The sequence below is a fragment of the Ranitomeya variabilis genome, chromosome 4, assembly GCF_051348905.1.
Source record: "Ranitomeya variabilis isolate aRanVar5 chromosome 4, aRanVar5.hap1, whole genome shotgun sequence".
NCBI classification, from domain to species: Eukaryota; Metazoa; Chordata; class Amphibia; order Anura; family Dendrobatidae; genus Ranitomeya; species Ranitomeya variabilis.
Genome location: NC_135235.1, coordinates 463,986,187 through 464,012,899, shown reverse-complemented (window position 1 = coordinate 464,012,899; position 26,713 = coordinate 463,986,187). Strand labels below are relative to the sequence as shown.

The 26,713-nt window shown below is 45.7% G+C and overlaps 1 protein-coding gene across 5 annotated transcripts in view; it reads left to right on the top strand.

Moving 5' to 3' along the window:
• NCOA5 (nuclear receptor coactivator 5) overlaps nucleotides 1-26,472 on the top strand; it is a 64,237-nt gene extending 37,765 nt beyond the window's left edge. For all 5 annotated transcript variants that reach the window (XM_077251700.1, XM_077251696.1, XM_077251698.1 and 2 more), the window contains 7 exons: nucleotides 691-757; nucleotides 1,761-2,126; nucleotides 3,604-3,677; nucleotides 23,737-23,863; nucleotides 23,972-24,171; nucleotides 25,056-25,364; nucleotides 25,484-26,472. In XM_077251700.1, coding sequence (XP_077107815.1) covers nucleotides 720-757; nucleotides 1,761-2,126; nucleotides 3,604-3,677; nucleotides 23,737-23,863; nucleotides 23,972-24,171; nucleotides 25,056-25,364; nucleotides 25,484-26,124 — 1,755 coding nt within the window. In that variant the 5' untranslated portion in view covers nucleotides 691-719 and the 3' untranslated portion in view covers nucleotides 26,125-26,472. The remainder of the gene's footprint in view (nucleotides 1-690; nucleotides 758-1,760; nucleotides 2,127-3,603; nucleotides 3,678-23,736; nucleotides 23,864-23,971; nucleotides 24,172-25,055; nucleotides 25,365-25,483) is intronic.
• Nucleotides 26,473-26,713: the final 241 nt, after the last annotated feature.

Genomic DNA, 26,713 nt, shown 5'->3' with positions numbered 1-26,713 from the left:
AAGATTGTGCTGCTGATTCTCCTAGTATACAGTTGAGATTTTCATGGCATATTAAAAACTGAAATCATGGAAATCTAAGTCTAGATGTTAATACCTTGACTTACAATAACGAAAATTGCGATCTGCTTGTGGCGTTTAAAAGACCTGCTCTTTGTTCTCTCCACTGGAACTGTCTACCTTCACACACCGTTTAATGGTGCTGGAAAAATCAGAAATGGCCTTGCCGTATGACATTTTGCAGTTCACTTGAAGATCAGTCCTGTTCATCTTGTATAGTAAGTTTTGAGATTTGTCAGACAAAGTGCTTTTAATAAATTACACTTGTGTTGCTAATTCCACTTTTTCCATGACTAATCTTTAAATCTGTGTAGAAAAATTCTGCAGGTTTACGGATTTCCCATTGAAAAGAATAAGCGGCTATTTGTGGGCGAATTTTAATGTGGAATATGCACTAAAATACAGGTGGGGGGAGGAGTGATCGCATGTCTATCATAATACGAATTGGTAATGATGGCTTATAGAAAATGTTATGTAGTAGTGTAGGTAATGTTACTTGGGCTCCAAATAAAAATCCTTCTATTTAAATTCCTCCATGGTGGTGTTTTTTGTTTTTTTTTCCTTTCTAGAATTATGTTGGTTATTGTGATTACTTTCAAGTTATTGAATAGATGGGTTAATTGTGCTTTTCAGATATTAACAAGGCAGCGGAGAGAAGGAATATGCATAAAGCTCCATCCAGGCCAAGCCCACCACGAAGGTAAAGTAAACGAGGGCCAAACTTGGTCTTCTGTTGGTTGGATTTCCTGGATCAGTCTTTTTCCACCATCGTTTAATAGTTAATTTCCCGGATGACTTTACACTTCTTACTTTACGCATCAGCTATTTACAAGTCGTTTGCCAATGTCACAAGACTACAGCAAATCCTTGAATAATCTTTTTGCGTTCACCCTGCGCTAAATGGGTGGTTATTAAAAAAAAAAAAAAAAAACTTTATCAAAATAATAACATTTTAAAAAAGCAGCAAACCTCAAACAAAAAACCCACAAAATCACATTTTAAAATCCTACTTGTCACTCTTCTTAGTTTTCTTTTACTCAAACTCTCTTCATATTAAAGCTATATGTTTCTCTGTTTGAAATGTCTCCTTACTTAAAAAAAAAAAAAAAAAAAAAAAAAGTAAACCGAAACCGCATTCAAGCATAACTTAAATTTGCTACATATATTTTATCAAATGGGTTGTAACATTACGCAAAATTTTACTCCTGATTCTGAACAGTGGACTTAAAGGAACAGCAACTTACAATCGCAATTTACTGGAGTCCAGACATGGGTTAAATTCTGTTTTTTGGGGGGAATTTCGATTTTGAGCTTTTCTTTCCTGATGCAGCACTTTACAGCATACAAATGTCTACTTTGTAGTATTTTGTTTTAAGCCGTGAGCGTAAATGAATGTGCAGCAAAAAAAAAAAAAAAGTGATAGTCATTTCTCTTTTGTGTGTTGTGATTTTACTCACAAGTTGCCAAAATAAACAACTCTTCATTACAAAGTTTACGGCTGTTAAAGTAACCGATGTGACTATTGCAGTGACTATTGTGGAAGTCCAAAGCATAGGAGTTGTATTCTTGTCTATAAGTACTCTTACATTCTGGTGAAAATCAGAAGGCTTTTATTTTGGGTGGAGGGAGGAGTTGGCACAAGTGAAAGTGTTGTATTATAAATAGTTACACAATACTAATAACTTTGTTTTTTGGCGCTCCAGAGACTTGTATGGATATGGTGATAGTTTGGAGTCAAGACGTGACCGATCTCCTCTCCGATCCAGCCCAAGGAGAGACACCAGAGAACAAAGAGAGAGAGATTTTCGATCTTTTCGGGACTCACGAGATGGACAAGGATCAAGAGACTTAAGGGATCACAAAGACTTCAGAGATGCTCGTGATGGAGACTTAAGGGATGGTCATAGTTCAAGGGATAGCAGAGATCTGAGAGATAGCCGTGATCCTAGAGACTATAGAGACCCCCGTGATTCAAGAGATTTTCGCGATCCCTCCCGTGATACAAGAGAAGTTAGAGAGTCACTGTATGACCGTTATAGAGAGGTCCGTGACTCAAAAACTCCATACAGGTATGAGTTGGTCTAGAGATTATTATTTTTTTTTTATAGATTAAAACTGTTAGATATATGTTGTCTTGTATGCTAAATTCCAAGAAATGTATATTTTAGAATATTAATATAATTAATTTCAAGTGTTACATTTCATGGAACTTTAAAGTTCTAGAAACATACCCTCATCACATATAGGCTATTAAATGCATGCAGGGTCCTTCTCTGGTGACTAGTGATGAGTGAGTATACTCATTACTCGAGATTTCCTGAGCATGCTCGGGTGATCTCCGAGTATTTGGATGTGTTCGGAGATTTAGTTTCTGTCACCGCAGCTTCCAGACAGCCTGAGTACATGCGGGGGTTGCCTAGCAGACAGGAGTTGTCACTCCAGCTCTATTCCCCACCCAGCACCACCACCTGCTTGATGAACGGCTTGCTTTTCTGAAGTGACACCGCATAGAGGCTGTCGGTCAAACGGGAGAAGGCATCGAGAAATAAGTCTGGAGTGACCGAGACTTCAGATCTGCAGCCTCTGTTATATAAATAATGTAAAGCTTTTGCTGGACATGTCTTTGAAAGGGCTACATGCATCTGTAAATTGTCAGCAGGATGTCACCCCTCAAGCGGATTGCCTTTTAATACCTACCTTTTCCCTAACGGTCAGCAAAAATAAACTGAAGTTAAAAAAATTAAGATATTGAAATGCTGCTAAAACTCATTTTAAAATATATTTGAGCTTGCATTTTTTTCTGTCTAATATATCAGATTTATTTTCTGTTCCTTAGATTGTATACACTTCCTGGCTTGTAATAAGTGTTTCACGCCACAAAATATCCACTTAGTTCTTGGTGATCTGTTTCACAGATTGAGATTTACTTTACAGTTGATTCTGGGTATAAACTTAATCCCATTTACGATGGAACTTGCTGTTTTTTCACTCCGATGTTTAGAAAAATGGACCCCAAATGGTTCTTGTCATGTAAAATAGCAATCTGATGGTACTCGACCTTCCACAGTAGAATGCCAGTTCTCTACCTCCACTCTGGTGTTTTGTCTTGCAACGGTGACGTTGCGCCAACAGTTCTCCTTATTGCTGCATCTAATAACTGAGTTCCGCGGCTCAGCCGATGTAGGTGCCACAAGCTGCTGAATTCAGTGACTTCCTTCAGTGAACTGTCCATGTGACGTCACTGCTGCAGCCAAAACACTGATACCGGAGCAATGTCAAACAACCGATGCTGGATCTAGGGAGGTTGACGGCTATATGATTTTATTTTACATGACTGTAAACATTTGGGGTCCACGCTATATGAAATTTGAAAACCATTTTAAGCAAAATGTGTATGGAATACCTAGACACAAATGGATATATGCATAACCCTTTTTGGCTAAACTTAACCAACACATTTCATAAGAAATATGTAATTGATCTGAGACGGTTTTTCAAAATTTGTAGTCTTTAAAGTTTTTTTTTCGTTCGCCTTTAATCTTTCAGAACTGATGATTACCACCAAAAGCGGGAAGACTACTTGGATCGTTATAGAGAGCCTCTCGACAGACAACCAGATGGTACGCATTATTTCTCCCCCCCCCCCCCCCCCCCCAAGCCTGTTCTAGACTATATTTGGTTTGCAAGACTGATAATCCGATGCCCAAACCTAATTACGCAGGAGTACCTCTAAAAGTTTTCATTGTAGGTGAGAATTAGCTTTATTCCACCCTCGGAGAAACTTGGTGTTGGGACATTGAAAACCTTCTTTGGTTCTTTTCCAGAGCTAAAATTCAGCTATGTTTGATTTGCAAAGCATCTTTGATAGATTTTAAAACTATTTGACATCCTTCTTGTAAAAGGGACCAGTTATTTATTTATTTATTTTTCCCGTCTCCCATGACAGCACACCTGAGAGAGGGATCCGCCCAGTCAGGACAGGAAACCTACTGAAATAAAAGGGCGGTACCTCTCCCTCGCTTCAGTTGGGTTTCCTGTCCTGATGGGAACCCCTTGTGCTGAAGAACGGCGGTTCGATTTTATTAACAGAAGATCTTCTTACCCGCTCCTGTCCCGGCACTGGAAGCACAGGCAGGGCGCCTGTATGTCGGCCTTCAGGAGCGGTAGCGCCGTTCGCAGATCCCATAGGGCTCTTGCGCACGTGCGGGCGTCGGTCCGGCACAGTCCGGACTCCTGGGGCCGGTCTCTGTCCGCCACGCCGCTCTCTCCCCCTTAGCTGGGCCACTTCCGGATGCGCGGCTGACGTTGCGCGCAAGGTACGCTGGGAGTGGGCGTGCCCGCGTGACGTCAGACCGGCGCGCCGGATCCAAGATGGCGGCGCCCATGCAGAGAACGCCGGTAACGCCACAGGCTACCCGGCGGTATCCAGGGGAAGGAAAAAGAGCGCAACGGTCACCGGAAGAGGTGGAGAGCACGAGTACCCTTTATTAAGGGAGAAATAACGCTGGAGCAACGCTCATTTCCATACAGCTATTCCAGACATGGAGGATCGTATGGAACTCCAGCAGCAGCAGCAGCCTTTACAGCAGCAGCAGCAGCAGCAGCGTGAGCCCCTGTCAAGTGATACGCCTGCTCACCAGCGTACCAAAAAAGATAGCCGCTCGAGCGCAAGGAGTGGCAAACGCCCTGGTCGGTCGTCTCAGGATTCTACCCCCAGAAGAATCGTTCCACGTGCTCCTAGTCCGCCTCAGATTCCGGTACCGTTTGTGGTCAGCGGGTGGTGAGTGATCTACGTGAATGTCACCCTGGTGGTAATAGGCTACATTTTCTGTTTACTTGGCAGGCGCCGAGGAAGGCTAGCTCCAAGACCAGGAATAAGGAATGTGCCCTCTGTAGAGCTCCGTTGGCAGTCCAGTGGCAGAAAAGTCTTTGCTTAGATTGTATTCAAAAAACCATCCAGGAAGAAACCCCTGACTTTGCCTCTAGTCTAAGGGCAATAATTAGAGCAGAAGTAGAAGGCTCTGTTAAAGCGGCCCTTAAGAAAAAGGGTAGTAGAGACCCAGAACCAGTTTCCGCGTCGGAGGTTTCTCATTCTGAAGAGGAATATCAGGAGGATCCATTGTCTCCCTGCTCCTCCGCCTCTAAGTCCCCTGGCTCCTCTTCAGATAGTGATATTGGGGGGCGTCCATGCTTTCTTACCGAAAACATGGACAAACTGGTTAAAGCCGTTAGAGCTTCTATGGGCCTAAAAGATGAGAAGACAGCCAAATCCCTGGAGGACATTATGTTCGGAGGGTTGGAGGAAAAAAGAAAACGTACGTTTCCCGTTAACTCCAAAATAAAAGCCCTTATTGACAAAGAATGGAAAAAGCCGGAAAAATCGGGTAATCTGCCCTCGGCTTCTAAAAGACGTTACCCCTTTGAGGAAAAAGATTCAGAGACTTGGGATAAAGTGCCTAAAATTGATGGCGCAGTAGCAAAATCTTCTAAAAAGATATCCCTTCCCTTAGAGGACTCTGGGGTATTAAGGGACCCCTTAGATAAAAAGGCGGACGGTTTCTTAAGACACACCTGGGAAGCAACCGCAGGCGCTCTGAAACCTGCAATTGCAGGAACCTGTGTGTCTCGTTCCCTTATTGTTTGGCTACAGCAAATAGAGGAGCAGTTGACATCTAAAGCTCCAAGAGACGAAATTTTATCTAATGTGACTATGGCTAAAGGGGCAGCCGCCTTTATAGCAGATTCATCAGCAGATTCCGTAAGGTTGGCGGCCAGAGCTGCAGGTTTATCCAATGCAGCTAGGCGTGCTCTCTGGTTAAAGGGGTGCCCGGGAGACCTGCCCTCAAAAAACAGACTCTGTTCTATACCTTGTGATGGCCATTTCCTCTTCGGTAAAAAGTTGGAGGACATTCTGGAAAAAGCCGGTGACAGGAAAAAGGGTTTTCCTCGCTTTCCAGTGGACTTTAGAAGGCCTTATTTTCGGAGGGGCAAATTTAGTAGAGGCCGCCCCCCGGGAGACAGAAGGGGCTGGGACTCCAGAGACAAAAGGGGATGTGGATATATGTTTAAAGGTCCCTCAACTTCAACAAAAAAGCCCTCCCAATGACGCCAGGCCAGTAGGGGGGAGGCTTTCATCTTTTTTCCCAGCCTGGGTAAACATCTCCCCCTCTCATTGGGCTCTGATGGTGGTCAAAGACGGCCTAAAAATAGATTTTGTTTATCCACCGCGACGGACTTTTATTTCAACACCCCAAAGAAAAACCCCGGAAGAGCAGCTAGCCTTGGAAACAGAGGTACTAGAGCTGGTTTCAAAACGTGTTTTGATAGAAGTCCCGTGGAAGGAACAGGGAAAAGGTTTTTATTCCCCTCTTTTTTTGATAAAAAAACCAGACGGGTCACTAAGAACTATCGTCAATCTAAAACGCCTCAATCAATCGGTAGTAAACTGTTCCTTCAAAATGGAGTCTGTAAATACAGCGATAAAACTCTTGTTCCCACAGTGCTTCATGGCAGCTATCGATTTAAAAGACGCCTATTATCACGTCCCAATTCATCAAGATTTTCAAAAATTCCTAAGGGTAGCGGTTTATGTCCAAGGTTGTCTCAGGCACTATCAGTACACTGCCCTCCCGTTCGGCCTGTCAATAGCGCCAAGAATTTTTACCAAGCTGATGTCAGAGGTCATGTCCTTCCTCCGCTCACGGGACGTGGTAATTGTTCCATATCTGGACGACTTCCTGATAATAGGGAACTCAGCGGCGCACTGCCTGTCACAAATAGAAGAGGTTATGACGACACTAGAATTGCTGGGGTGGAAAATAAATCTTGCCAAATCAAGGTTGACGCCGGAGCCGGTTCAGTCCTTTCTAGGCCTGGTTCTGGACTCCGGGCGTCAGCTTTGTCTTCTACCAGAAAACAAGCTGGTCAAAATCCAAAATCTTGTGGAAACAGCAATTCAACACCCTGTAATGACTTTGAGAAAAGCAATGTCCTTGCTGGGCTCTCTGACGTCCTGTATACCCGCAGTAAGATGGGCTCAATTCCACCTAAGATTATTACAGTGGGAGGTCCTGTCGGCGCAAAAACTGTTAAAAGGGCGTTTAGAGGGCAAGCTGTGTCTTTCATTGGGGGTAACGGATTCCCTAAAATGGTGGACCATAAGAAATCATTTAACATCTGGGGTCCAGTGGGTAACTCCGATAGAACAGGTCATCACCACAGACGCAAGCGGTACAGGATGGGGAGCTCATTTAGGGACTCTCTCTGTTCAGGGATCTTGGTCCCATCTAGAGTCACAACAAGCGTCAAATTTAAGGGAATTATGGGCAGTAGAAAGAGCTGTGAAACACTTCCTTCCCATCATTCAGGGCCACCATACCAGGGTCATGTCGGACAATCGCGCAGTGGTGGCATATATCAACCACCAAGGGGGGACGAGATCCCCTTCCCTAATGAAGTCAGCGTCTGTCCTCCTACAAATAGCAGAACACCACCTGCTATCCCTCTCTGCTCTTCACATAAGGGGAATCGAGAATTCGAGAGCAGACTACCTAAGTCGCAAGACACTGAGGCAGGGGGAGTGGTCTTTAAATCCCCGGGTCTTTCAAGAGATAGTGCAGGCCTGGGGCTTACCTGTGATAGATTTGTTTGCCACTCTAAACAACAGGAAGGTAGACAGGTTCTGTTCACTAGACCCGAGGGAGAATCCCTTCGCAGTAGATGCCCTGCAGATTCAATGGGATTTCAGTCTCGCGTATGTGTTTCCACCAATAGCAATGATACCAGCAGTAGTGAGGAAAATCAGAATGGAGCAAGCGAGAGTAATATTGATTGCTCCATTTTGGCCGAAAAGACCTTGGTTCTCCCTCCTGAGACAAATGTCTATAACCGATCCGTGGATCCTACCAGAGATTCCGGACCTACTAACCCAGGGCCCAATATGCCACTCTCAGGTGAAGGGCTTCCATCTTGCAGCCTGGAATTTGAGAGGGCATTACTGAGTAGGCGGGGGTTTTCGCCGGGGTTAGTTTCCACCTTATTAAAAAGTAGAAAACCAGTAACATCTAGAATTTATGGTAGAACGTGGAAAAAGTTTCTGGATTTTTCGGGGCAACCTTTGGGGGACAAGGCTCCTGTGGGTACCGTCTTAGAATTTTTACAAGCGGGTTTACAACTGGGGTTGGCAACCAATACACTCAAGGTCCAGGTGTCGGCATTAGGTGCCTTATATAATTGCAATCTTGCCTCCAATAGATGGGTGTCCCGCTTTATTAAATCCTGTAGTAGGTCTAGACCGATAAAAATTCAGAGACTTCCCCCGTGGGATTTAAATCTGGTATTAAATGCTCTAACCAATAGTCCATTTGAACCCCTGCAGGAATCATCATTAAAGATACTCACTCTTAAAACGGTACTCCTGGTTGCGTTAACATCAGCCCGTAGGGTGAGTGATTTACAGGCCCTGTCCGTCTCCCCTCCTTACACGCAAATTTTTGATGACAGGGTAGTACTCAGACCAGATCCGGCATACCTTCCAAAGGTTGTACTTAAATTTCATAGAAGTCAAGAGATTGTGTTGCCCTCCTTTTGTAATAATCCTAGGAACCCAGGGGAGGCAAAATTTCATACACTGGATGTGAGGAGGGCTATTGTGCAGTACATATCCTTGACTAATCAGTGGAGAAAAGATCAATCCCTTTTCGTAGCCTTCCAGGGTAGTAGGAAAGGATATGGGGTATCCAAGGGTACTATTGCTAGGTGGATTAGGGAGGCTATTTCATTATCCTATGCTTCCTGTGGCGCCCCGATCCCTGATGGCATCAAGGCTCACTCCACCAGGGCCGTGTCTACTTCCTGGGCTGAAAAAGCAGAGGTATCGATAGATCAAATTTGTAAAGCCGCTACCTGGTCCTCTCCGTCTACCTTCTTTAGACACTACCGGCTAGATCTATCCTCCTCGTCTGACCTTACCTTTGGTAGAAGGGTGCTACAGGCGGTGGTCCCTCCCTAAGGTGGTTCTTTCTCCAAAAATCTCTCAGGTGTGCTGTCATGGGAGACGGGAAAACACCAAGGTTACTTACCGGTAGCCGGTTTTTCCGGAGCCCATGACAGCACCTGTATATTCCCTCCCTTCTTTTTTCACCCTTTGGTGCGCACTTTTTAGCTGGGTGTATTTTGTTATATTTATAATGTGGTGATGGATTACCATGTACTAACCAAAAGGGCCTCTCATGCTCTGGAAAACCAACTGAAGCGAGGGAGAGGTACCGCCCTTTTATTTCAGTAGGTTTCCTGTCCTGACTGGGCGGATCCCTCTCTCAGGTGTGCTGTCATGGGCTCCGGAAAAACCGGCTACCGGTAAGTAACTTTGGTGTTTTTTGCTGCTGTTTGGGGAAAGTCTTAAGCAAGGCTCCAGGAGACTCAGCGCTCATTGATACATGTATAGATCTTCATTTGATTGAATTTCATCTTTTTACACTATGTTCCAAGTTGTTATGCAAATGACGTTTTTCTCAGATTTTCCTAAATGTTCGGTGTAAATGAGTCAGTCTAATAAAAGTCATCACCCGTTGGAGTATACATCGAATTTTATTGAAGAAACCTCCCAATGATAACAGTATAATCTCCAAAATGAATAAAAACTCAAAATGCACTGTTCCAAATTATTAGGCACAGTAGAATTTCTAAACACTTGATATGTTTTAAAGAACTGAAAATGCTCATTTGTTGAATTTGCAGCATTAGGAGGTCACATTCACTGAACAAAAAAGCTATTTAACTCCAAAACATCCTAAGAGGCCAAGTTACATGTTAACATAGGAACCCTTCCTTGATATCACCTTCACAATTCTTGCATCCATTGAACTTGTGAGTTTTTGGAGAGTTTCTGCTTGTATTTCTATGCATGAAGTCAGAATAGCCTCCCAGAGCTGCTGTTTTGATGTGAACTGCCTCCCACCCTCATACATCTTTTGCTTGATGATACTCCAAAGGTTCTCTATAGGGTTGAGGTCAGGGGTAGATGGTAGGCAAACCATGAGTTTATCTCCTTTTATGCCCATAGCAGTCAATGACTCAGAGGTATTCTTCGCCGCATGAGATGGTGCATTGTCATGCATGAAGAAGCACGTTTCTGCTTTTTATACCATGGAAGAAAGTTGTCAAGTCAGAAACTATATACTTTGCAGAGGTCATTTTCACACTTTCAGGAACCTTAAAGGGCCCTACCAGCTGTTTCCCCATGATTCTGGACCAAAATATGACTCCTCCACCTCCTTGCTGATGTCGCAGCCTTGTTAGGACATGGTGGCCATCCACCAACCATCCACTACTCCATCCGTCTGGACCATCCAGGGTTGCACGACACTCATCAGTAAACAAAGACTGTTTGAAAATTAGTCTTCATGTATGTCTAGGCCCACTGCAACCGTTTCTGCTTGTGAACACTGTTTAGGGGTGGCCGAATAGTAGGTTTATGCACCACAGCAAACCTTTGAAGGATCCTACACCTTGAGATTTGAGGGACTCCAGAGGCACCAGCAGCTTCAAATAACTGTTTGCTGCTTTGTAATGGTATTTTGGCAGCTGCTCTCTTAATCCAATGAATTTGTCTGGCAGAAACCTTCCTCATTATGCCTTTATGTGCATAAACTCTGTCTGCGCTCTTTCAGTCACAAATCTCCTCACAGTATGATGATCACTCTTAAGTTTTCGTGAAATAGCTAATGTTTTCATGCCTTGTCCAAGGCCTTGCACTATTTAACGCTTTTCAGCAGCAGAAAGATCCTTTTTATTTTCCATATTGTTTGAAACCTGTGGCCTGCTTAATAATGTGGAACATCAATGTTAAGTAGTTTTCCTTTAATTTGAATTACCTGGAACACTAATTATCACATGTGTTTAAGATAGATTTCAGTGATCCATTGATCCCTGAGACACAATACCATCCACAAGTTTATTTGAAAAGCAAAACAATTAAATCTTTATGACACTTAAATCCAATTTGCATAATAATTTGGAACACAGTGTAGATACCTGTTATCTGATTCCTACACATTAGGGCTCCTAATGCGTGCGAGTCTCGCGGGTTAAAACCACGTTCTGGCGGCGGCACTCCAGAGCGGAGCGTGCATCTCCCAAGTGCCGGCGCCAGAGCTTGGTTTTAACTGCGAGACTCGGACGTATTTCTCACAAGTGAAAAGGAGCCCTTAGACTGAAGTCTGTCGGACCACTGTTTTGACGGTCTATTGTGTATGGGGCATTGGCCAACTGATGTGGGAGATTTCGATCACGTATGTCTGATTTAGGACTGATGTTCATTGTTCTTGTCAGCTGACCACTTTCCCACAGAAAACACAGGAGCATTCTGCTCCACATTGACCTCTCCTTTAGGAAAATTATCTAGGAAGGCGTTCAGCTGAAGTATCACTTGGCCTACAGCCATCTAATGTGCATTGCGACATTAACACCTTTCTGACCTCGGACGGGATAGTACGTCCGAGGTCAGAACCCCCGCTTTGATGCGGGCTCCGGCGGTGAGCCCGTATCAAAGCGGGACATGTCAGCTGTTTTGAACAGCTGACATGTGCCCGCAATAGCGGCGGGTGAAATCGCAATTCACCCGCCGCTGTTAACTAGTTAAATGCCACTGTCAAACGCAGACAGCAGCATTCAACCGGCGCTTCCGGCCGGGGGGCCGGAAATGAGCGCATCGCTGACCCCCGTCACCTGATCGGGGGTCAGAGATGCTTCTGTATAGTAACCATAGAGGTCCTTGAGACCTCTATGGTTACTGATCCCGGCTAGCTGTGAGCGCCACCATGTGGTCGGCGCTCATAGCACACCTGTTTTTCTTATGCATAGCAGCGATCTGATGATCGCTGCTATGTAGCAGAGCCGATCTGGCTATGCCAGCTTCTAGCCTCCCATGGAGGCTATTGAAGCATGGCAAAAGTAAAAAAAAAATAAAAAAATAGAAGTTTAAATCACCCCCTAAATCAAACCTACACATACTTGGTATCGCCGCATTCAGAATCGCCCGATCTATCAATAAAAAAAAAGCATTAACCTGATTGCTAAACAGCGTAGCGAGAAAAAAATTCAAAACGCCAGAATTACGTTTTTTTGAATTAAAATGCAATAACGGGCGATCAAAAGAACGTATCTGCACTAATATGGTATCATTAAAAACGCCAGCTTGGCACGCAAAAAATAAGCCCTCAACCGACCCCAGATCATGAAAAATGGAGACGCTACGGGTATCGGAAAATGGCGCAATTTTTTTTTTTTATTTATTTTTTTTTAAGCAAAGTTTGGAATTTTTTTTTCACCACTTAGATAAAAAATAACCTAGTCATGTTAGGTGTCTATGAACTCGTAATTACCTGGAGAATCATAGTGGCAGGTCAGTTTTAGCATTTAGTGAACCTAGCAAAAAAGCCAAACAAAAAACAAGTGTGGGACTGCACTTGTTTTGCAATTTCACCGCACTTGGAATTTTTTTTCCCTTTTTCTAGTACATGACATGGTAAAACCAATGGTGTCGTTCAAAAGAATAAGCTGTCACATGGCCATATTGACGCAAAAATAAAATTGTTATGGCTCTGGGAACAAGGGGAGCGAAAGAGGCAAAAACAGAAAAAGCTGGGATCATGGAGGGGTTAAGGTATGGTGTAGAATATTAAAATGTTGCTTTCAACCCTTCTTTAGGCTAATTTAACAGATGCGTAACCCTTTCACTACTTGGCAATTTACAGTTTTTTTTCATCCTTAAGAGCCATCATTTCTATTTTTCTGGCCATATAACCGTATGACAGCTTACTTTTTGTAGGATGAGTTGTACTTTTGAATGACACCATTCATTTTACCACATAATGTACTGGGAAATTGAAAAATAAAATGCAATTCCACAATGTTTTTGGGTGTTTTAGTTACCATGTTCGCTACATGGTTAAAGTGACCTGGCAATATGATTCTGCAGGTCAGTGTGCGTACGTGAATACCAAACATGTATTGGTTTGTTTGTTTTATTTAGGTGTTAAAAACATTTCGGGAATTTGTTAAAAAAAAAAATGATTTGCCTTGTCGACATTTTTAAATAACCGTATCCATTCAATTTTTGGAATTTTGGTGCTGTAATTTATTTTTTGTGAAGTGAGCTGACTTTTTAAATTGTACTCTTTGGGGGTCGATACAATGTTTATCACGCTTTTTTGCAATGTTGCAGAGGCAAAAGAGACGTAATACTGGCATTTTTATTTTTTTTTGCTGGTTACGCTGTTTATCGATCAGATTACCTTAATCTAGATTTTGATCAGACATTTCTGAACACAGCTATACCAAAATTCGTTGGGTTTTTTTTTTGTTTGTTTTTACTTTTTAGTGGGGCAAAAGGGGTGTGATTTGAACTTTGATTTAAAAAAAGAAAAATCACCCATGACGGCCCCATGAGACAGGGGACCCACCCACTAAGGACCGGAAACATACAGGCTAAAAAGGCAGCACCGCTCTCCTGCATTAGTTGTGTTCATGTACTTTGAAAGCGGAACCTATTAGGGTATGTCTCCACGGTACGGATGGGCGGCGGTATCGCCGCAGCGGCGAAGCCGCTTGGCGCTAAGCCCCGCCCCCTTTCTGGGACGCGATGGTGCCGGATGTGTACAGTACACATCCGGGATCATCGCACCCCTCGCCATAGGGCCCTGTGATATGCCTTGCGGGGACGCTGCGTCCCCGCAAGGTGTACGGACATGCTGCGATCTGAAAAGACGCGCAGCATGTCCGGAGTCGCAGGGCCGCCGCGTGCGGGTTTCCACGCATAGTGGAGACGGGATTTCATAAAATCCCCTCCACTATGCTGGAACATCTGGACGCTGCTTGTTTGACGCTGCAGCGTCAAACAAGCAGCGTTTACTTACCGTGGAAACATACCCTTACAGGCTCACTTGTGTAAAGAAGATCATCGAGGATTTCTTCCAAGCCTGGACAGCTGGTTCAGGCTGGGATCCCGTCTCTGCTTCGGCTGATGCAGAAGGTGCCACATGGGTTCAAAGGGGCTTGCACACATGTGCAGTCAGAATGAGCGGCGTCCCCTGCATGGGGATAGCAGCTCAGTCAGCAGGCAGGAAGTGCCTGCCCTGCCTTGCATTTCTTCCCCACAAATACGAGGTCGCTGTAGTGTACTGCATTCCTAGAAGAGGGGTGGAGGACGAGCTGCCACTGCTGGGGGCACAGCCAATGACATCGTCCGGAAGCGCTCTTGATGTGACAAGTGACGCGCCCAGAGGGCAGTCGCACATGGGTCACTGCTGGAGCGTTGGAGGTGGTGGGGAGGAGTTCCCCACTGAGAAGAGGCGGGGTGTGTAGTCCTGGCAATGATGACTCGAAAGCTGTTAAGAGGTCATATGACCTGCAAGTAACAAGGTACTGGGAGCAGGGGCATAGAATTCTGGCACCACTGCACAGGTGCTTCCCAGCCCATCTATCCTCTAGTGCATATTGGAGATGGAGTTAAAGCAGCCACTGCATGGGAAGCCCCAGGAGCAAATTGAGCGTTGCCTTCGTGTCAGCGGAGGTGGCTGCACCTCAGAGAGACGTGGATCAGCAAGCCGGTCTAGACAGCAAACCTCAAACAGGGTGGACAAATCTGCAGCCTCCAAACCGGTACCATTAGATTGAGTCAAGGTGATAAGTGATTTTCGTGAAAGTTCACTTAATAATTAGGCCTCCTCTTCTTTCTTGTCTGTTTTACCAGGGAAAGAAGTGTGTTAAAGTTCAAGCACAAGGAGTGTGCTCTGTGCTGAAACCTATTAGCACAGTGTTTCTCAACTCCGGTCCTCAAGACCCACCAACAGGTCAACTTTTCAGGATTTCTTAGTATTTCACAGGTGATAATTTCATCACCTGCTTCAGCATCAACTCCATCACCTATGGAAATCCTGAAAACATGGCCTGTTGGTGGGTCTTGAGAACTGGAGTTGAGAAACACTGTATTAGTAGATTCCTATGAAAAGAGGCTATGTCAGTCATGCATATAACAAACTGTGGTGGAGGAGGCCCCAGGTTTTTCTACTGGTTTGAGATCCATTGTTAAATCTGATATCAGCAAGGCCCTCCCCAAGGCAGACGTCACACTTAACCGTATAAAAAATCGGTCCGATTGTGATGGCCGAAAATCACACAAATGGTCCCGGACAGTGATCCGTATGTCATCTGTGTGCAATGCGAGGATGTGATTTTCTCGTATCTAGTAACAGTATGGCATCCGTATGCAATGCGATTTTAACATGAGCTTTTACATACAGCAGTTCTCGCTATGTAAAAGCTCATGTTAAAATCCCATTGCATAAGGATGCCACACGGATGTCACATTGATGGTTCGTTTGGTGTGCGAGTATTTCTCGCACCCATAGACTTGCATTGGCGAGTCCCGGCCGAGATACGCTGACAATCGCAGCATGCTGCGATTTCACTCGGATCCTGAATATGGCCGAGAAAACAACGGATGATAGGAGCTGCCCCATAGATTAACATTGGTCCGAGTGCTATGCGATTTTGTTATGGCATAGCATTCGTCCGTATTACGGTCTAGTGTGACTCAGGCCTAAGAGAGAAGCAGAAAAGGGAAATTGATATGGATCTCTCCCCAGTTTCTGATGTATCCCTTGTTTCAGATCGAGGATGACCCGCCTATTTCAACTTAGCCAGCCTCCGCCTCTGATTGGGGAGGGCACCATTGTTTTCTTTTTAAATGAAGTTGATGGACTGGTGAAAGCAGTCTGATCCACCATGGGCATTGTGTACACTAGGACTGAGAGGTCTGTGCAGGATTTGATGTTCCGTGGCCCAGATCAAAGGAAGAGGAGGTGCTTTCCGTTAAATGAGAAGATCCAGGGGCTGGTCCAGAAAAAGTGGAAGAGGCCAAAAAGGAAGGGCTTCACCCTTCTTTTAAAAGAAAGTCGCATTTGAGGAACCTTCTTCATCCTTTTGGGACAAAGCCCCAAGACTGGATTATGCAATTGCTACAGTGTTCAGGAGAGCGCCTCTGCTTGTTGATATGGGAGCACTGAGACCCCCTGGATAGGAAAGCACACTTTTTGTAAAGGTACTTGGGAGACATCGGCAGGTGCCTTGAAGCCGTCTTTAGCAGCAACATGCACAGCCAAATCATTGATGTCTTGTCCACCATCCTGCCGATGCAAGGTGCAGCATCTTTTCTAGCGAATGGCTCTGCTGACTCTGAGGTTGGTGGCACAATCTGCCACCATTTCTAATGCTGCCTATAGGTGTTTGTGGCTGAAGTGTTGGCCTGGAGATATCCAGGCCAGAACAATACTTTGTTCCATCCCTTGAGAGGGAGAGTACCTCTTTGGCTCTGCTCTGGATGGGATCCTTGAAAAAGTGTGAAATGTAAAGAAAGGGTTCCTTGTCTGTCCATGCCTACCAATAGGCAATATTTCTGAAAAATAAAATTTGTCTGAAGAAAGTTTCCTAAAGATCGGGACAAATGTCAGGATCGCATAGGAAGAGGTAGGGGACTCTTGTTCAGGTCCTCTTCTAGGGCTCCCTGAAAGTCAATGATGACTCCCAGTCCAGGTAGGGGGGAGGCTTTCTTCCTGCCTGGGAAAGCATTTCGGCTAGTAACTGAATCATCAGCCCGATTAGGTCGGGTCTGAGGTTGGAGTTAGTCAGTTTCTCAGGGAACATTCGTCTTGCCCCTCCCAGACAGTTCAGTCTCCCCTACAAAAATAAATTCTGGATCTAGTTTGGAAGGCCATCCTCCGGGAAGTCCCAAAGTCTGAGAGAGGGAAGGGGTTCTACTCCCCCCATCTTTTGATATCCAACCAGACTGCTGGACTATTAATCTGAAAGCCCTGAATACTTTCCTGAAGGAGCAAACCTTCAAAATGGAGTCTATTAAATCTGCAATAAAACTGCTTTTTTTGGGGTTGTTACATGGCGGTCTTGGGTTTTAAAGATGCATACTTTCACGTACCCATACATGTGGAACATCAATTACCTTAGAGTGGCATTAGTCATTGACAGGTTGGTTGGGTACTTCAAATTCACGGCCCCTCCTGTTTAAGCTAGCAGTAGCGGAAGTTACCAAGGCAGTGGCTGAAGTTATAGCTCATATCTGAGAACAGTATGTCTTATTCATCCCTTATCTGGACGATTTCATGATTTTAGTGAAGTCAGTCCACCAATGTAATAAACACTTGGAGCAGGTAATGACCATCCTAAAAAGTTAGGGCTGGTTATTAAATGTAGAAAAATCCAGGTTAGTGCCCTTAAAAACTTAGTTTCTTGGGATCAGACCGGACTCAAAAATTCAGAAACTTCAACGTCACTACCCAGTTTCTACGCTGGAGAAGATCCGGTACCTGGTGAAAGAGGCTATAACAATCCCCTCCATGTCTCTTACGACTGGATAATTTTACATCCTGCTTCCCAGCGGTGTAATGGGTAAGATTCCATTCCAGGGTTCTGCAGTGGGATGCGTTGCATAATGAGTTTATCCTTAGGGGACATTTACAGCAAAAGATGATGTTGTCTCCTTGGGCAGTGAAATCCCTTCAGTGGTGGTTAGATGTATCAAACCTGTCCAGGGGGGTTCCTTGGGTGGTTAATGTCAGCACGGATGCCAGCCCCTCAGGTTGGGGGGCCCGCCTAGGTAGAGTTGTGGTCCAGGGATTCTGGACTGTAAGTGAGAAAGCCCTGTCTTCAAACGTACAAGAGTACCTGGCTGTAGAGTGGGCTATAAGCAAGTTCCTTGTATCCCTACAGGGCCAAAATGTCAAGATCCTCTCTGACAATTGTGTAGCTCTGGCTTACATAAACTGCCAGGGAGAGTAGGGGAGGGGACTCTGTCAAAAAACATTTGATTAAAGTGACAGATCTGTTTCAGGTAGCGGAGAATCATCTTACACCCCTACATATTAGAGGGAAGAAAAATACCAAAGCGGACTTCCTAAGCGGCAATCCTTTGAGACAAGGGGGAGTGGGATACTGAATCAAGATGCCTTCACACAGTTCAAATGTTGGGCCTCCCGGTAGTAGATTTGTTTGCCACAAGGTTAAATCGGAAGGTGAGGAGTTCTGTTCCCAGAACCCATCAGAAAAACCCTTGGCTGTAGATACTCTATTCATTTCCCTGGGATTTCAGCCTGACATATACCTTCCTTCCAGTTTCTCCAGTTCCCCCGGTCATAAGGAAAATCAGAGAAGGCGAGGATCGTGTTAATTGCCCCCTTCTGGCCCAAGAGACTTTGTTTCTTCTGTCTGAGAAGATGTCAGTGTCCGATCTGTGGGTCCTACCAGAAATCCCAAATCTTTTTTCCCAAGGGCCAAAATTCCATCCATGAGTAACCAGCCTCCACTTGACAGCGTGGATCTTGAAAGGACGCAGACTTTTCCGCTAGGCTTATTTCCACTCTGCTTCAGAGTAGGAAACCAATCACGACTGAGGGGCCTTGAATTGGTTGTCCACCACGCCCTAAAAATACAGGTGTCGGATCTTGGGGCTCTGTATACCTGTGATTTGGCGGTTAACTTAATGGGTATCACGATTTATTAAAGCATCTTTAAGATCTAGACCCATTTCTAAGGTAAATTTGGTACCGCTGAACTTAAATTTGGTCTTGACTGCCTTAACTGATATGCCATTTGAACCCATTGAGTCAGCAACCCTTAAGGTTCTTTCTTTCAAAACAGCCCTGCTGGTAGCGTTAATTTCAGCCAGAAGAGTTGGTGATATTCAAGCTTTATAACCCCGCCTTTTATCCAGATCCTAGGTGATAGGGTAACCTTTAAACCCAAACCAACTTACCAAAGACTACAGAATGTCTTCCTTCCCCCTTTTGTCCCAATCCAAAGAACCAGAAGAAGGAGAAGTTAATGTAGAGCCTCAAAACATACTATTGATAGGTGGTTTAGAGTGTCCATTTCTCAAGCCTACTCAAGTGGCAAGGAAGTGCTGGAAGGTTAAAGGGCTCATTTCACCCGGCCCATGGCAACCTCCTGGGCAGAGAAAGTGAATGTCTTGATAGAAGAGATTTCTAAGGCTGCTACCTGGTCTCTCATTTTGGAGCATTTGTTCCTTTAGTGACAGCCGAAACTGTACGTGACACATGTGAATCTCCACTGTCTCATCGCTTGCTATGTGGCAGCGGACTCTTCATGTAGGATTGAGCTGTGCTTCAGGGGTAACCCTACACCAGGGGTCAGGAACCTTTTTTGGCTAAGAGAGCCGTAAACGCCACATATTTTGAAATATAATTCCGCGAGAGCCGTACAATATGTTTAAAGGGCCATTGACAGATCAATCGCTCCAATGTTCACTTAGTACAGCAAGGAATGCTCCTCCCTGCTGTATAAAGCCACAACTGGACTGAAACAATGGTAATTAGCAGTAAAAAAATTAAATAAATAACTTACATTGTGAGCTTGCGATGCATGACATCAGTCCAGCAGTCTGGCTTCTTCTTTTTCCTGCGCATGACTGGAAGCTGGCATTCTTCCCACCTGATGTTGAGAGAATGCCAGCTTTGAGGCATTCGCAGAAGAAAGAAGCTGGAATGTTGGACATGTCACACAACGCATTGTCAGTTATGTCAATTATCTATTTTATTATTTTACAGCGAATTATTGTTTAGGTCCAGCGGTGGCTTAGTGCAGCAGAGAGGAACACTCCTTTGTGTACTAAGTGACCGCTGGAGCAATTGTATCTGTCAGTGGCCCTTTTAAAAGTGTTGGTCTTACAGAAAATGAACAAAAAAGAGAGGCTCAGACCCATAGGGAACTAAAGCATTTACTACTTAAAGTGGTACATACAAGCAGGCACACCCAGCGTAAGTTCTGGCGTCGGCACATTGGAGCGGAGCTGTGCAGCTCCATGTGTTCCTATGCGGCCGCACACTCCGCTCTGGAGTGCCGACGCCAGAACTTGGTTCCCACATGCGAGACACAGACGTGTTTCTCGCATGTGGAAACAAGCCCTAAGTGCCATTATACACAGGAGATCTGTACTTAGTATGCAGCGTCTGTGTATAGGTAATACAGTGATCACCGGTGACATACACAGGACCTCAGTATATAGTATACAGTGTATAGGTAACACACTGACTCACCAGTGACGTCTCTAAGTGAAGTCCTTCATCTTTCATCCCGCACAGACCGCCATCACTTCATCCAGCCAGGACTCGTCTCTGCAGGAAATAACAGTTATCACGAGTTCCACTTGCAGAACACATTACTTAATTTTCCCAACTTCTACATTACACCACATGAAGAAGGCGACATAGTGTCAATCTACACAGTAATAGGACCGCCCCGCCAGTATACTCAAAAAATAAAATAAATACATCCCTGCAGTAATAATATCCCTTAATTAGCCCCTGTGGTAATAATATTCGCCATCCTGGCCCCCGTGTGTCTCATTCCTGGCTCCAGCCATATGTTCTCCCATCCTGCCCTCATGAGTATCCATCCTGCCCCATATGATCTTCCCATCCTGCCCCATCTGTCTCCATCGTATCCATCCTGCCCCATGATCCTGCCCCATCTGTCTCCAATCCTGCCTCCAGTGTCTCCAGTCATGACGCCATGTCTGTCATCCTGCCCCGTGTCTCCAATCATGCCCCGTTTCTCCATTCTGCCCCTGTGTCAAGCATTCTGCCCCTGTGTCCAGTTTTCTGCTCCTGTGTCCAGCGTTCTGCCCCCGTGTCCAGCGTTCTGCCCCCGTGTCCAGCGTTCTGCCCCCGTGTCCAGCGTTCTGCCCCCGTGTCCAGCGTTCTGCCCCCGTGTCCAGCGTTCTGCCCCCGTGTCCAGCGTTCTGCCCCCGTGTCCAGCGTTCTGCCCCCCTGTGTCCAGCTTTCTGCCCCCCCAGTGTCCAGCTTTGTGCCCCCCAGTGTCCAGCTTTGTGCCCCCCAGTGTCCAGCTTTGTGCCCCCCAGTGTCCAGCTTTGTGCCCCCCAGTGTCCAGCTTTGTGCCCCCCAGTGTCCAGCTTTGTGCCCCCCAGTGTCCAGCTTTGTGCCCCCCTGTGTCCAGCTTTGTGCCCCCCTGTGTCCAGCTTTGTGCCCCCCTGTGTCCAGCTTTGTGCCCCCCTGTGTCCAGCTTTGTGCCCCCCTGTGTCCAGCTTTGTGCCCCCCTGTGTCCAGCTTTGTGCCCCCCTGTGTCCAGCTTTGTGCCCCCCTGTGTCCAGCTTTGTGCCCCCCTGTGTCCAGCTTTGTGCCCCCCTGTGTCCAGCTTTGTGCCCCCCTGTGTCCAGCTTTGTGCCCCCCTGTGTCCAGCTTTGTGCCCCCCTGTGTCCAGCTTTGTGCCCCCCTGTGTCCAGCTTTGTGCCCCCCTGTGTCCAGCTTTGTGCCCCCCTGTGTCCAGCTTTGTGCCCCCGTGTCCAGCTTTGTGCCCCCCTGTGTCCAGCTTTGTGCCCCCCTGTGTCCAGCTTTGTGCCCCCCTGTGTCCAGCTTTGTGCCCCCCTGTGTCCAGCTTTGTGCCCCCCTGTGTCCAGCTTTGTGCCCCCCTGTGTCCAGCTTTGTGCCCCCCTGTGTCCAGCTTTGTGCCCCCCTGTGTCCAGCTTTGTGCCCCCCTGTGTCCAGCTTTGTGCCCCCCTGTGTCCAGCTTTGTGCCCCCCTGTGTCCAGCTTTGTGCCCCCCTGTGTCCAGCTTTGTGCCCCCCTGTGTCCAGCTTTGTGCCCCCCTGTGTCCAGCTTTGTGCCCCCCTGTGTCCAGCTTTGTGCCCCCCTGTGTCCAGCTTTGTGCCCCCCTGTGTCCAGCTTTGTGCCCCCCTGTGTCCAGCTTTGTGCCCCCCTGTGTCCAGCTTTGTGCCCCCCTGTGTCCAGCTTTGTGCCCCCCTGTGTCCAGCTTTGTGCCCCCCTGTGTCCAGCTTTGTGCCCCCCTGTGTCCAGCTTTGTGCCCCCCTGTGTCCAGCTTTGTGCCCCCCTGTGTCCAGCTTTGTGCCCCCCTGTGTCCAGCTTTGTGCCCCCCTGTGTCCAGCTTTGTGCCCCCCTGTGTCCAGCTTTGTGCCCCCCTGTGTCCAGCTTTGTGCCCCCCTGTGTCCAGCTTTGTGCCCCCCTGTGTCCAGCTTTGTGCCCCCCTGTGTCCAGCTTTGTGCCCCCCTGTGTCCAGCTTTGTGCCCCCCTGTGTCCAGCTTTGTGCCCCCCTGTGTCCAGCTTTGTGCCCCCCTGTGTCCAGCTTTGTGCCCCCCTGTGTCCAGCTTTGTGCCCCCCTGTGTCCAGCTTTGTGCCCCCCTGTGTCCAGCTTTGTGCCCCCCTGTGTCCAGCTTTGTGCCCCCCTGTGTCCAGCTTTGTGCCCCCCTGTGTCCAGCTTTGTGCCCCCCTGTGTCCAGCTTTGTGCCCCCCTGTGTCCAGCTTTGTGCCCCCCTGTGTCCAGCTTTGTGCCCCCCTGTGTCCAGCTTTGTGCCCCCCTGTGTCCAGCTTTGTGCCCCCCTGTGTCCAGCTTTGTGCCCCCCTGTGTCCAGCTTTGTGCCCCCCTGTGTCCAGCTTTGTGCCCCCCTGTGTCCAGCTTTGTGCCCCCCTGTGTCCAGCTTTCTGCCCCCCTGTGTCCAGCTTTGTGCCCCCCTGTGTCCAGCTTTCTGCCCCCCTGTGTCCAGCTTTCTGCCCCCCTGTGTCCAGCTTTCTGCCCCCCTGTGTCCAGCTTTCTGCCCCCCTGTGTCCAGCTTTCTGCCCCGGGCCCCCATCCCCCCCCCCCCCCCCCGATCGCCGCTCTCAATTAAAAAAAAAAAAAAAAAAAAAAGTTTTACCTGACCGCGATCCTGCTCTGTCTGGTTATCGGTGGGGGTGGCCATCTTCCTGAGGCCGCGCGTGCGCAGGTGGAGCGCTCTGCTGCCTGGGGCTTCAGGAAAATGGCCGCGGGATGCCGCGCATGCGCAGATGGAGATCGCGGCGGCCATCTTTCTGAAGCCGAGATGCGAACAGGTAAATTCCCGCCCCCCGCATTGTGCCGCCGCCCGCATTTTGCCGCCCGGGGCGGCCCGCCCCCCCCTTCCTACGCCACAGGCTGTCTGCGAGCCAGATACGGCCATCAAAAGAGCCATATCTGGCTCGCGAGCCATAGGTTCCCGACCCCTGCCCTACACTACTAAGTGGAGGTTCGATGTGTGGGTACTGGAGTAATCAATTCGTATGGATTTTCCAGGCCATAAAGAACAGTACAAGTTTGAACTGTCACACCGATCTCTCGAGCTCAACTCTTTTGAGTGCTCTGCCAAATCATTATGGAAATGGTCAAGGGCATCTGGTGCTACCTGCAGACTATAAGACAGCTGTATTATTGCTTAAAAGTGTCCCAAAGTCCAGGAAATGCAGTGATTACAAAACTTTTTGTTCTAACTTCTGATTTACCTTGGTATAACTACTTATTAAACTAAACTAAAAAATTCACAGCTCCCCACTCCTGCAGCAATCTACAAGTGCTTTCGGCAAACCCAAAAACATGACACTAAAAAGGTCTGCTGTTCTGTTTCAATGCCCAAAGTGTTTTTTATTTACATTGTGCACATATCCGTTCCATAAGGGCAATAAATGCGGACTCTTTTTCAACTGTTTCAGGTTCTTAATCATACCCTTAACAACAGTGGCTTGTGGCACAACTTTACTACATAGTTCAGTTTTCTGCTTATGATACCCAATGAATCTATAGCTAATGTTTTGAGTTCTACTTGTAGACCGATACAAGCGTGAAGAACGTAGACGAGAGGAGCTATATAGACAATATTATGATGACCTTCAAAAAAAAGCAGAACAGGATCGCCGCGTGGAGTGCTCAGTTGTTGTTGCAAACAAGCAGTCAAAGTAAGAAAATGTAGAACATTTGGATTCACTTTATTCTTCTCCAAATCTTTTTTCCCATGTTAAAGCTCTGCTTAAAATTAACTAGTTATATTTTATTTTTATTTTTAGGGAATATGCAGAGTCAGTGGGAAGAAAGGTCCGTGACTTGGGCATGTTGGTAGACTTGATATTTTTGAATACAGATGTATCTTTATCGCAAGTCTTGGAAGATGTGACTAGAGGGGGCACACCTTTTGCCATAGTTATATCCCCGCAACATCAGACTCATCACTCCTGCACTGTAAATATCTTGTTTGGGACACCTCAAGGTAATATGTCATCTGCTTCTAGTTAACACAAAGTGTGTAGTCTTTGAGGATATTTAGGAAGGCTATAAGAAAAAAAGGTACGGCTTTTATTTTGAGGAACAACAATTACAAAATATTGGTTGTTCCATGATTGTTGAATGAGCAATAAACACAGTTCGAAGTCTAAAACCGTTTCATAAATCTCCCTTATTGACATGTTTCTATTTTATTCCTTTACGGCATATCCGTTATTGAGAACGTGAATGCAAGATGTCACATTTCGTTTTCAAATCCTGTTCAGTCATATACTATAAAATTTCTGCCACATAGTTAATAAGTATAGGGCTTATTTTACTTTTGCTCTAATATATATGGCAGGTTTTCTTTTCTTAGATACCTGCAAATGCAATGCAAATGTTGGTCTTTTTAAACAGATGTTAAAGAATTGAAGTAGTTGTTAAAGGCTTTTTCAATTTTGGGTAAACCCCTGTTCCCTGGATGGCTGCAGTGTGTGTGTGTGTGTGTGTGTGTGTGTGTGTGTGTGTGTGTGTGTGTGTGTGTGTGTATGTCTGTATGTATATACATATACATACTTTTCTCACTCTCTTTAGGTCTATTTCCGTTGCTGCTCCTGGTATCTATTATTGTCCACAGCACTGAGGTCGTATCAACAGAACTGCAGCAAGTAACTGAGTTCAGTGGCTGTACCTGTGTTGACGACACAAACCCCTGAGCTCACTTATTGGCTGCAGCGCTGTCATTTTACGTGGAGATCTACAACATGAATGTATCTGGTTTTTCCTATGTATATTTAACTTCAGCTTTTTGTTTCTGTACGTTTGTATACACTAGCATTTTCTGAGAACTGCTATAAAAACTATTTTGACAAAATACTATCATTACAGAGCATCGGAACATGCCACTTGCAGATGCCATGGTTCTTGTGGCAAGAAGCTATGAACGGTATAAAGTAGAGAAACGTGACAAGGAACGTGAAGATATTGCAAGACAAGCTGCCAAGCTGTCTACTGATGCTATTTTGAGAGAACGTACGGATGAAGGAATAAGGGCTCCTCCACCTCCTGGAATAATGACCTTGCTTAACTTGCTTGCAGATAATAGATATGTTACCGCCGAGGAATTAGAAAAGGTTATACTCTATTTACAAGATCGTAAAGAGAGAATTTTGGCTTTATCTGGTGAACCATTAACACGTAAGTAGGGATTGTTCTGACTGCATAGCAACTTTTGTTTTTTAGTTTACTAAAATTTTACTTCAACTCTCAATCTTACATGTGCCTGTTCTGTGCTTTTTTTTTTTTTTTTTCTATAGCACAACTCTCAAGACCTTTGGGAGCAAGCTCTGGAACTTCTCATGAGGGATCTTTGACCCTTGGAAGCAGTCAAACAATGACACAGCCACTGACTTCTGGTACTCCAACCACTCAAACTCCAAGCAAATCTCAACAGGAGCTGCAGGCAAAAATTCTCAGTCTGTTCAATAGTGGAGCAGTCTCTTCTATTACTTCCAAGCCGTCCAGTTCAGGAGCAACAACTGCTACCCCAGGCCAGAGCTATGGCACTACAGCCTCTACACAACGCTCAGTAGCCCAAATGGATGTTGCATCCCTTGGTCCATCTGTCCAGCGGTCTCAGGCCATAGTGAACCAACATCCTAGCTCTTTGACTCAAGGTGAAGGAGTAAGGGGTGCAGCTTCCAGGCCTGTTCCATCTGTTCAAATGCAAAGTATGTATGGGCAACTTCGTCCACAAGCTCCAAATAATGTACCTAACCAACGACCAGCGACATCTGTAGGCATAAACTTTGACAATCCTAGCGTGCAGAAAGCTCTGGACACACTGATTCAGAGTGGACCTGCACTTTCCCATTTCGTGAGTCAGACGACTGCTCAAGCAGTTCGCAGTGGGCCTCCACAACAGCCTTCAATGGTCGCTTATCCTCGCCACTTCTAAACCATGCATTAGGTCTTACCGATCTTGTTTTGACCTCTAGAGGTCACCAACTAGTGCATTTCTAAAATACAAACAGATGTATATTCCTTTTTGTTTTGTTCTACGATAAAGCCAGTTAATAAAACAAAACTTTATATAATGGTTCGTTAATAAGCGTTCGTTAATAAGCAGATTCCCCACTTTTTATTTTCAGAATTGTTGTCCTATTTTGTTAATCTGCATTAGTCCTCAGTAATTTTGCATTGTTAAAATTGTTTTGTGAAAACTCCCTACAATGTCATGTTTGTTACATGAAATTTGTTTCTTGTGGTCTTCAACTTTTTAAGTAAAAGTTATTTAAAAAAAAAAGTTTGACTCCTTATTAAAAGCATAAGTTTGCTAAGTATATGCTCAATTCTTGACTTCAGAATATAGAGCAGGAGTTCTTGTCTTTATTGACTTGCCTTTTGTTCATACTTCAGGTTTTATATCTTTGAGTTATAGTACTTGGTCAAAAAGATTTTTTGATTTTCTAAAAAGTGTAAGCAAATGGTTTAACTGCAAAAAGGTTCATCATTAGAGTTGAGCGAATTTCTTCGGGTCCCTGCTT